The sequence below is a fragment of the Cheilinus undulatus genome, linkage group 23 (assembly GCF_018320785.1).
Source record: "Cheilinus undulatus linkage group 23, ASM1832078v1, whole genome shotgun sequence".
NCBI lineage: Eukaryota > Metazoa > Chordata > Actinopteri > Labriformes > Labridae > Cheilinus > Cheilinus undulatus.
The window spans coordinates 11,862,081-11,874,120 of NC_054887.1; the positions used below are offsets into that span (position 1 = coordinate 11,862,081).

The 12,040-nt window shown below is 41.2% G+C and overlaps 1 protein-coding gene across 1 annotated transcript in view; it reads left to right on the forward strand.

Annotated features, from left to right (window-relative positions):
* Positions 1-1,150: 1,150 nt before the first annotated feature.
* LOC121505486 (anoctamin-4-like) overlaps positions 1,151-12,040 on the forward strand; it is a 68,304-nt gene continuing 57,414 nt past the window's right edge. The window contains exons 1-2 of the mRNA XM_041780864.1: positions 1,151-1,379; positions 7,923-7,997. Coding sequence (XP_041636798.1) covers positions 1,151-1,379; positions 7,923-7,997 — 304 coding nt within the window. The remainder of the gene's footprint in view (positions 1,380-7,922; positions 7,998-12,040) is intronic.

Genomic DNA, 12,040 nt, shown 5'->3' on the forward strand with positions numbered 1-12,040 from the left:
AGCAGCGTGAGCTTTAACAAACATAGCTGCTTAGACAACATAGCTACGTTAGCTTACGCAGCTGCTTTGTGAGTTTAGCTTAAGCTACATTAGCGTACACATTATCTACATAGCTTACACAGCTAACTAAGTTACATATGCTACGTTTGCGGCTTCAGAATTTTTTCATGCTTTATCAAATCTTTTTAATCAGGTTTTGCATGTCACATTTTTATGTTTTTAACTTTTGGTATTCTTACCCTTTCCTTAACCCTAAACAGAAGTTTAAGTTTGATTTTATTTTGAAAGTTTCAGCTTGTCTTTCCGCTCTCACAGAAACGGCGTCCCAGTCTGTTCTAACGCCACTTAAGCCATACTAGGACCTGAAACAACTTTTTAAGAGCCACGTTAGCCAGGAGGCTAGTGCTAAGTGGTGCAACTACTGCAGTGTGCACAGCTTTATATTATTAGATGACATCTAGGGAGGGGCCCAGACATGTTTTTGGGCCCTTATTTATTTATTTATTTATTTATTTTTTCAGGTCAGGAATCCTCTTAGTGTGAGACAACAATGCTTATTTCTGCATCACAGTGCAACAAAATCAGAATAACAAGAAAATACATAAGAGTGACATTATTTTTTCAAATTCAAATACAAATGCAGTACGTTTTGTGAGTGTTTTTATCAACATTTTTTTGAATATAGTGAAATATTTTTTCGTTCAAGTAAATTTCGTTGATATTACCACCGAGTGCCACCTTACATGTCAAGACAACTAAGGCACTTGCTATTTAAAACTGAGGCATAATTCACTAATCATTTTAGAAAGGAGACTCCTCAGAAATTTGTCAGGATCTTGCTGGTTTTCTTCTTGGTTTTTGATAATGGAATTTCCCACGGGAAATTGACACTGCGACCTCAACAACAACGTGAATCAGCCACGCCTGCAGGCGTGCGTAAAGACCCGCAGCATCACCCGCACCACGAACCTCATAGAGAGGCTGGCATGACGGAGCAGAGGTGAGCTGATACTGGGGGAAAGCTCTGGATAGCAAGCGCTTGAATACAGCGCGAGTGGGTGGAGATGAGGATGCTGTAGGTAGAGGAAAAGTAGTTTCCTTCCCACGCCGGAGCCATGCGTCATGGTGAAAGTGAGCTCCGCCGGTGAAGATGATCGAGCATGAAGCAGCAGCGGCAGACATGCGACTGGTCCGTCGGATCAACACGGGTATGAAGATCCAGGCTGGAGGCGAGCACATGGGCTGTAGCAGGATCGGAGAGGGTCAGGAGAGCCAGGTCATCTGCCTCCAATGTCAGGACGAAGGCGTGAGGGTCTGTCCGGGAACTCCGCGCAGTCCTCGCCGCGCCATCGCGACGCGCCTCTCCTCTGGATCTGCAGGTAAAGACTGTACTACTTAAATACCGTAATGCCCTGACTTCCATAGGATTTCTCGTTTTTATCCGGCCAATTTCTCCAAATAGACTAATTTCATTGTTGATTGTGGGCTGAGATGTTGGTTTGGCGCTCCGTGTGCTCACAACTACTGCTTGAGCAACTCTTACATAAAGAGCTGATGAAGCAAAAACACACCATCCCTCTGTTAGTTTTTCATGTCATGCCAGTTCTCATTGTCTCTTAAATGGATGCATGGTCACTGAACGTATTATATGTCTTGGTTTGAGCATCTCCAGTGCTGCTCAGAAGAAACTTTGTCTCTTCATTCCTCATGGAAAAGCCCAGCTCAGATTGAGAGGGGTCTGGCTCCAGACCGTTCACCTGAAGCCATCTCTGTCAGAACTGAGATACACGCGAAAACTTTAAAAATATAGTCTGATTAAACTTCTATTTAGGGTTAAGGTAAAGATTAGGTACTGAAACTTCAAAGTTAAAATCCTGACTTTACAAACGTTAACATTCTGCTTACAGGACAAAAGCTCGTCCTCCAAGGAACACAGCAAGCGTAGCTTCTGTAGCTACATTAGCTACAAAGACTTATTACACAATGTAGCTTAAGTTGCTAGTGCTGCTAAAGCCAGGCTTGCAAAGTGGCTACGTAGGCTACGTATCTACACTTCCTATGTAGCTACGTTAGCTTTAGTCATGTCAACTTTAGCTATGTTAGCTTTTGCTACATTTGCTAAAGCTCATGTTTTACTTAGCTACATTGGCTTATGTAGTAACAATAATTACCTAGCTAGCATAGCTATGTTAGCTTACACTAAGGCTAATAAGCTTAAATGAGCCACCATTCATGTAAGTACTTCTAAAATGGATTAACAAAGCTGGTGGGTGCACACTCCCCTCACTCTAACAGTTGTTTTTTTTTCTTTTCTCTCCTCAAGCTGACAGTTGAAGGTTTGAGAGGGGTCTGGCTGCAGATCATTCATTTCTGACAGCCACTCTCACAGACCGTTGATCAGAGACGCCATATATGTCAGAGCACTCTGATACTCTCCAAATAAAATCTGATTCAACATCTGCTTAGGGTTAGGGTGATGCTTAGGATACCAAAGTTTACCCCTTAAAGCCTGAAAACGCAAATTATAGCCAGAAAATATAATTTTTTTGGGACTGAAATGATTATTTAACTTTCTACTGAAATCCAAAAAAAAAAAAAAAAAATCAAACTTCTATAAAATTTAACATATATTTTTTGTGGCTCATTTGATATTATCATTTATCAGACTGTATTCAGAAGGGTTTTTTTGTAATTTATTGATCATATTGATTAGATAGAGGTATCATGAAGATATCAGTGATACAACAGGCTTTTAGGGGTTATGTATAAACGCTCATGTTGTCGCCATGAATCACTTTAACCTTCATTTTTACTGTCTTTACCATGGCTGTGCTTGTTGTGCTTCCTCCTTCAGTCAGATTGCTTCCTGATTGGCTATTGCACCATTTCACATAGCAATCCAACTCATGCCTGTTTGGCTGTACTTGGTGTTCCTGCCACACAACAGGACTTCTTCTTAAGGGCTATTGTGCCTTTATTTAGATAAGATTGCTGAAGAGAGACAGGAAATCTGGGGAGAGAGAATAGGAGGAAGACATGCATGAAGACATTTCTGACTGTAAATTTTGAATTTATTTGATATTTACAATCTCAAGTTGGACCAGCTCCAATCAAAGCAGATTGAGGAGGGAAACGCCAGTCGTATGGCACCTCACACCTCAGGAATATTTGGCAAAATAATCTTTGGAACCGTCCAATGATTTGGCCTTTGTTGACTTTGGTCAGAGGGTAGGAATCAGACCAAAATGTGACTGATTGTCTTGTAGTATGCCAGGCTTTAGCTGGAAAAATCATCAGACTTCATAAAGCATGTCTAATTGCAGATACTGGTACAGATGTTCACACTCCACCTATGCCATGATTTCTCTTGTTTTTGGCCATTAAAACAGGTCATGTGACTTCTGCCCTGTAAAAATCTCTAACTTGATTCTATTTAAGGCTGACCAGATTGCAGCATAAAATTGAATGACAACAGATACAAACTGTTAGTGCCACTAAATTTTAAAGATGGCTGATGTCTGTCAAAATGGCCAATACATCAGACAATACTGATGCATCTGTGCGTCCCTACTAAAGGGTAAATAGTGCACATACTGGGTGAGACATAGTAATTTGCAATAAACTCACTTTTGCAATGTGTTTATTTTGAATGCACATATTGTGATTTATTGTGCAGCCCTGCCTCATAATGATTGATGTATCCTTGGTGTAAATGCTTTTAAAACCTTTAAAGCTTGAAGTTATTCTTGCGATAAATTATGGATGCTGCTTGAAGCAATCACAGTGTTGTATCATTTTCTCAACTTTCTCTAACTTTGGTTATAAATGATCCCGGCAGCTTTATCTCCAAAGATGGAGGCAAATACGAGTGCTTATGCTGAGCAGACTCCCAGCCTGTGATAAATCTGCTGCAGTTGCTCTTCTCTGCTGTGGCTGTAGGTGTAAGATTAGAGAATTAGGAAATGAGTGTGAGTACTCTAAAAAGATGCATGAGCAGAAGTATATGTACGCAGTTCTCAGAACTGCTGCTGGTTCTTTAAAGCGACGACTGCAATGCCATTGAGTCTTCCTGCAGCTGAGGAGGATTAATGATTTAACCTCCATCTCCTCTGGTAACTCAGAGATCCCAATTAAGGCTTAAGCATCCACAGTCAAAGGCTATTTCATTAAATGACCATGCAACCTCAGTGACTGGGAGCTGCGTTTCTTATTGGGTAACTCAAATAATTCAATATGTGCAGTGCACTCAGTGCATGAATGAAACAGAATTTTCAGCTTGGTTGTTACAGCTGCCCCTTGTAGATGCAATTCTTTAAACAAACTGAAAGATGGATGCAACTTTTGTTCCTGTTAGGGCACAAATAGTGTGTTGCTTTTTAAATAGTTGTTGTTATTATGCCTTCATGCTGATAGTCAGGACTGGAGACATGTTGTTGTTACGTTTCCTGTCCTTCTGTCCTTTTTATGACTCCAGGTCAGCCTGCCTTCATCGGAACACCTGCAATAAAATGATAAATGAGTGTAAGGAGACCAGGAAGCGTCACCAATCAGCCCCTTTACAGCAGGATTTCACCCATATTCTTTTTCTAATTTTTGGCTGTCCACTCTTTACATGGGTCTGTATGTGAGTGACTGACTGAGTGATGATACTTTCAGAGCCAGACATACAGAGTTGCACTATGGGCGGGATTTACTTGCAGTGAAAGCTGTTGGTAATTGCTGCTTCCACTGTAGTGATTATCTTGGATATAGCTTTAGCAGTGCGTCTGTTTTACTAGAGCTGGACCACATTTCGGTATGACATAAAGAACAAAGACAACCCTAAAAGCTCTTCATGTTGTGAAAGGTGTTTTCAGTCTCCTGTTGACCTGCTTTGGCATGAGTATGTGATAGTTAAGGGGAAAGGGTTAGTTGTTGCGAGTGGTTGTATACAAGGCCTGCTAGTGGAGTGCTTAGCTCTGACTAAGCCATGGCGGCAGTTTGGTCAGAAGTAGACAATGCGCTCTTCCAACACTCTGCCGTGGTAGCTGTTAGCTCAGATGTAGCTGTAGGAAAGCGGCAGTTTAATCGGAACTGGACTACATTTGTTTTTAAAACAAGCACAAACAGCAACACTGAAAGCTTGTCAACCACAGAAGATGTTTTGGCACATCAGCTGGCCTTGGCATCAATTTTACATGAAGCTCTGCCATTCACAATCTAAGGCAGCGGTGGCTGGCGCAAGAGTAGCGCATGTGCACTATGTCATTTGTCACTCTGATAGCCCGTCATGAATGTGACGGACAGAACGTTCCTCCAGTCACCTCCTGAAGATTCTCTGAAGATTTTCTGAGTCCTGCCCATAGGGCTGGGCGATATAAAGAGTATACTCGATGTATCGCGGCTTTTGCCACGTGGGATGTATAAAATGAGAATATCTCAAACATTGAGTATAAATCATGTAGATAATGTTCCTACCTCCAAATGAGCTTTTCCCCCATGATCACACAGGAGAGTTTCTTAAATAAGACACTCTCATGTCATGAACTTGTCAGAAACTGGTCCAGCGTTTATCAGCACTGATACTGGACTAATGTAATCAAAGCTTTGAGCCTGAATGGTGGACTAGACTGCAGGGTTTTGGTCATCGGCTGCATGCAGGATTGGTGAGTTTTGTGTAGGTTTTCTTCCATAAGGAAAACAATCATTTAATAACCACCCAAAAAATGGAAAAAAGGTCATCAATGTACCTGCCGTACGACCTGATGAAGTCCCTAAAAGTACTGTTCCTGCTGAACCTCTCCTCCCAAAGCCTGCTCTGATAGAAAAGTAACTTTGAACAATAAGGGTGTTTTATGCTGATCATTATTATGTTTACTGTCTGTAAATTTCAGTTATTTCTTATTGGTTGGTGTTAAATGTTTCAAAATGCACATGCCTGCCTCTCTCTTCAACCCCATACAGCTGTGCGCTGACCTCCTGCATGGCAAGTACACTGCTGAGCTTGCAGCATAATTAACAAGAACACATCAAAAAAGTTTGGTTTGCAGCACTAAAGGATGTCCATTTTGGAAAACTGGAGACAGCGATGCAAAGAAGGCAAATGCTTAAAGTCACAGATTTTAAAAAAGGATGAGAATGAAATCTGTAGCCCACTGCGAGGGGATGAGCGGAGGAGTGATATCTGAAGGCGTGTAGTGACTGTATTGTTTGTTTGGAACCAGGGTGGATGTTTTACTAAGCACTTCTCATATCTGTTGTACCATGCAAACCCAAAAATAATAACGGAGGAATAAACACAGAGCGGAGCTTTCTGCCTGAATTCGATCTCACGGCAGAGAACAACATTTATGAGTCACTCCAAGTAAATGAAACAGTGCGCGAGTTGTCATACTTTAGTAATAGTAGTGCATATCATTGGCCTCCCCCACTCTCAACCATGTTGATGCTTCACTACAGAAGAGAATTCAGTTTTTCTTTCAGCTTATTTAAAATCCGAAGTACATTGTATAAAATGCTCAATAACATCACTTGTCTTTTGTTTAATATTCTGTAATCATAGGAGAGGAGCTGCACTTGTGAAGGCTTATTGTTGACAAGGCTGCATATCACAGCCATCATCCCTGAATAATATGATCACTCTTCAGTTCCATTTAGTGATGGATTGATAAAATGGTCTTGGGAATAGGCCATAAAAAACACCAGAGGCGTGTCTAGAGCTAGAGCAAGGGCTGACACGCTCTGATCTCCTGCCATCACACAATTAAAAATCATATTGCACAAGACACAGTTATTTATTCAGTCAGATGACAAAGTTGCATTGACAGTCAGCATGCACACAGATCTACAAAACAGGCTCAACATACTATTATTGTTGCAAAACTATTTATACGTACAGAGATCTATACACAAATCTCCAAATGCATAGGTAGATTTCCAAATGCATGTACAGGTCTGTAAATGCAGGGAAATCCCAAGGGAAAAAGGTTTTAACACTCATACTGCAGAATGATTTCCTTTTGTTCAGCAAAGTCCACAACATGCATTTTGCAGCTGTGTCGCCCCTTTAGTACAATCTGTTTTTGCTATATGGAGTTTATCTCCTAGCTACAATACGAAAGTTAAGCCCTCTGATCGTTGTTCCTACTGAGGAGTATTTCCTGTCATACCAGTGCTCAACAGTAACAGTAACACTGATGTTACCCTTAATCTTTTCTTAAAATGCGCAATCATGACCTAACGAGGAAGAAAAGCAGTTAAAAAGTAGTGCCAAACCCTGTTGTTCTGGTCTGTGTTATTATGTTTTCCATCATGCTTTGAGCAAGTTGCCATTTGCAGTACACAATAAATGTGCTAAACCATATGGTAATGGTTTAGCACTTTAAACTGGTAAATAAACTGCAACCAACTTTTAGGTAGATATTAAGATCTTAAGATTGGAATAACTGCAAATAAGTGCCAAACATTCTTTTGTCAGTGTTTCATGCTCCATTCCCTTAGCACTGTTGTAAATAGTTTTAACAGTCCTCTAGAGTTACACAGCTGAAGTTATGAGTTTCATTCACAATGTTCTGCTACAGTGGATGACTTCATTCCCTCTTTCTATATAAATTGTTGGACTGAAGCACTAAAGCTGCCAGACTCATGGATTTTATTCCCTTAACTCTGCCAAGGTCGAGGGTTTTCCCCCCTTGTGTAGCTCGGTGTGTGGAGCAGGGCACTAACATTGCAGGATTAGGGGTTTTATTCCTGTAACACTGCAGGGTCATGACTTTTCGCCGACTGCAGGGAACACTACTGCGGATTTAGGGACTTAGTGCACACTTTGATGAAACTGGAAAACCAGGAAACTTTTCTTTTGTTGCATCAACAAGGAAGAAAATACATGCATGTATAACCAAGTTGGATTACCTGATGTCTTATATGTGATCCTTCTGTTCCAGACCGTGAGCCCAGCAGCAGCAGCTACAATGTCTCTTCAGGAACCTTCTACAGCTGCGTCAGTCAGATCACCATTGGTAAGTACAATGTTTTAGAGGTGACCCCACTGATAGGACTAAGTATAGCTTGTTTTCCCCCACACTGGTGCTAAAATGATACTTTTTAACAGTGCCAATGCCTTAAAAGTGCCTGAATTGATGTTTTGTCCAAGTGGATCATAAACAAATGTGGATACGAGCAGTTGCAATGGCTACCTCTCCTTCTTTCTTCTTCTTGGCTGATTTACAAACCAAATAAGTGGGCCTGTGTTCAAAAAACATTAAGATGGCAACATATTGTCTCAAATTCCTTGACCATATGTCTATTGATAAAGATATTTGAGATGATGGACGAGAAAGTTTACCTAAGACTAAAAGTAAAGAAACTGGGTTATTTTGGGTTTCTTTAAACACCAGAAAGTCAAGAGATGGACACAAGTCATGCAATATGCAAACTGTGCAAAAAATAACGTAAAACACTGCAGCAACACAAAAAAACTTCCCTCAAATTCAAAACAGGAGAAGATCACAAGCAGCACTTTTATTCTTTGTTTGTAAGGACTTGAGCTGTACAGGGTAGCTGATAATTAAGGCTTTAATTAGCTGCTTATTGAGTCAAGCTGTTTGTTCCCCACTACAGTTCATCACAGATAATGTGGTGCCTACATTTTAAGCAGATGTAACACATACACTCAAGCAAATACGATGGGGCGTATTGCAAAGTGATTATTATATGAAAAGTATGAAAAACCACAGCAAGGGAGACAACAGAGAGGGACATTTTAAGTTTTAAAACTTCAAAACAAGTTGATTATTGTTATACCGCATTTGATAATAGTTCAGTGATTGTAAATAACGATGCACCAATGCATGGGTGGAATATTGGCATCGGTAGATGGTGGCCTTGTGACGCTCAGCAGCCCATTGGCAAAAACTGTGACAGATGCTGATCTGTGTAAAATTTGGAAAAAAGAAAAATCGCAAGTGAATGCTGTTGTGAGAGTCAAAGCTAAAATATGACAAAAGCAATGATAGACAGTAGTCTGGCAAATTCTGTAGCGCACGCATTTCCCAGCTGGCTGTCCAGATCAGTCAAGTTTGCAGTGCACATAATTCTTTCATTTAGTTAAAATTAGCTGAAAATTAGTCAAGTCAGGTCAGGTATGGGAGCATATGCCTGTTCAGCACCTTGCCAAACTTGGTCTTGCTCTGCTCTGGCCTCCTGATGGCCATCCTGCAGGCCTGAACCAGGGTGCTCCAAGGGTTTTTCCTAGCACAAATTGAGGCAGAGGTGGTTCCATTCTGTTCATGTGTATTCTGAACTTTCTAGGGGGGGTCTGGGGGCATGCTTGTCTGGGGAAAAAAACAACAAAAAAAAACATATATTTTAAAGTTGAACGCATCAATCCAATGCAGTTTGAGAGAAAAATTAAGAGGCGAAATATAAAAAAAGAATGTTTTTCTCTTTATGCAGTTTGTTCTCTTGTACTACTTAAACCTAACCTTGCAAAGCAGATGGATATGTCTGTTTTCCTCAGTGTCCAATCCATCTTGCAAAGCTCCCATCTGAACTGTTTCGGCCCGGTTAGAAAGTGACAGGACTAATCAGCGACGAGGGGCAGTACTTTTGGGCATGGTGAAGTCGTGATGTACGCAAGCAGCAACAAGAGGCCGGTGCAATTATGGAAGACATTAGTGTGGATGCTGCTAAAGCGCCAATTTTATCAGAACTTGACGACATTTTGTCGTTAAAATAAGATCAAAGAACAGCAGTGAGTTGTTTTCTTTTCAAAAACGACAAAAGTCGTGTACTGACATGTCTACAGTTGCCGTGGTTCGCGTTCTGAAGTTTTCTATGGAGTTTACTCCTTCGGTAGGGGCACACCTTGGTAGCTGCTACGTCACAAGTTTTGTTGCTCTGATTGGCCCGTAAAGATGTGACAGAACGTTCATCCAATCACCCTCTGAGTTTTTTTTCAGAGGCTCTGTCCTTTCCCAAACGCTGTGTATGGGTGGTTTACCAGATGGATGGCGTGCCAGATTAACTTAAACCAGATTCATCACTTCCAATTTGAGTAACCAATTTGCCAATCTTACAGCATAAATGGAGGGAGAAACACAGAAAAGCTCCATGTTTATCCTAAAAACTTCTTTAGATTGTGTATGTCTTATGCTCACATGCTCGGTTCTGTGTGTGTGTCTTTAGCTCATGCACACACAGCGCAGTGTTCATCCATGCTGTGTTCGTCCTGTGCATTCTGCTGCAGAAAACAAAATCTAGGAAATTTAGAAATCTCGCACTTCTTTTCTTCCTCTTTGGCAGTTTTAGCATCGACTCCCGGTGTACTGTTGCTGGTACAGCACCATCACATTGGTGTAATAGTTTAGTAGTTTTAAAATGGCATCATCCTAGAGCATCGTCAGAAAATACGTTTTCATAATGTCAGAGCTTTGAGATTTGGAGGCAGCACTTAATTTGCCGTAGGCGGCCGCATTGTAATTAAATATTCAGAAAAACCCTGGCCCCATCTCTGCAGGTATTCTCCCAGCTGCCCCCTCAATGATGCACACAGTCATTCCCAATGTCTGGACCAGCCTTCTGGGCCCTGGCCACCCAGTATGTGGTGAGCTGGATCAGGCCTGGGAAAGCACAGCTACCATCCCTTTACCAGACAGATGACCCTTCTCATTCCTGCTCTCCTGAGCGCGTCTTAATTAAGACACACGGTCTTGCCAATGATACCTAAAGATTTTCCACAAGGGGTCCAGCCGGTGCGTCTGGCCATCAGTCAACATCCAGGCTTCACAAGAGTATAGTAAGACCGCAAGGACCAAGGAACGAAAGACTCAGACTTTCACTTGCATGCTCAGATAATGGGAACACCACACTGTCTTGCTCAGTGAACCCATGGCCATGCGCCATGGGGTGATGGGTGAGTTAGCAAACAGTAAAAAGCATCACTGACATAGATGATAACAGAATCTGCATTTCTGCAGCATTATTTTGAATGCTACACATCATAGTCTAACTTTTAATCAAACGTCTTTGAGATTATGGCTGCATTGTGCCACAGCTCAGTAAGCTCTCTAACAGGATGCCTTAGGGACAGAGCTGAATGTTTTGTTTGCTAAGCTGCACAAAAACTAAAGATTTCCCCTGGAGTTTAACTTTATTTGTATGCTGAGCATTGTTGACAGGAAATAGTGCCTTGTTGACGAAGTTGTCTGAAATATTTTGCCTGTCCGTCAGAAAACTGCAAGCTGCTGCCATTTGCAATATTTAGGCCTTGTCTTTTGGCATGTTTTCAATGAATGTTTAGGCCTGGTTAGGAAGAGAGGCTGGGAGCTAAACACTGCAAGACTTGAGTCTGTGCTGCATGCAGGTGTTCCTCTTTTCTCTCTGGGCTAAATAAGAAAACTAATGAAGTGCTGAGGGGGAGCTTTGGACCACTGAGACTCACCCTCTTGGTTTTACAAAGGGAAAGATCTATAGTGCTGCCCCGCACTCTGACATAAAAAAAGAGTTAGTGTGCTGCTGAGATTTAAAAGGCCTGGCCTTTGTTTGGGAAGAAAACAGCAGTCAGCACCACGGTGGGTTCTTTAAAGTTCTAATCGATTATAATCTTCCATTTATTCAGCCTCCTCCTTTGTGAAAGTGATTTACTGTGGTGTCTCAGCTGATGGACAGAACTGGTCTTCACCTTGAGGAGGGACTCAGTGAAGAATGGCGTGGAGAAAATCAGAAACACCAATATGAAGCCCCTTCTGCAAAGGGCTAGCAATCAATATTTAAAGTGCATAACAAGCTGTAAGTATTTCCATGGTTATGTCAGAAAGTCTGACCAATACAGTGTCTATAAAAAATATTCACCCACTTACATGTTTTACCCTTTAACTGATTTTATAAATCAATCGTGGTAAAACGATTCAATTTTTTGACAGAATATTCTTTTACAAAAAATGTCAAAGGGAAAACAGATTTCTACAAAGTCATGAAAATTAAATATATTTAAGGTACAATAAGTGTCAGTATTTAGTAGATGCACCTTTGGCTGCACACACACACAGCACTGAGTCTGTGT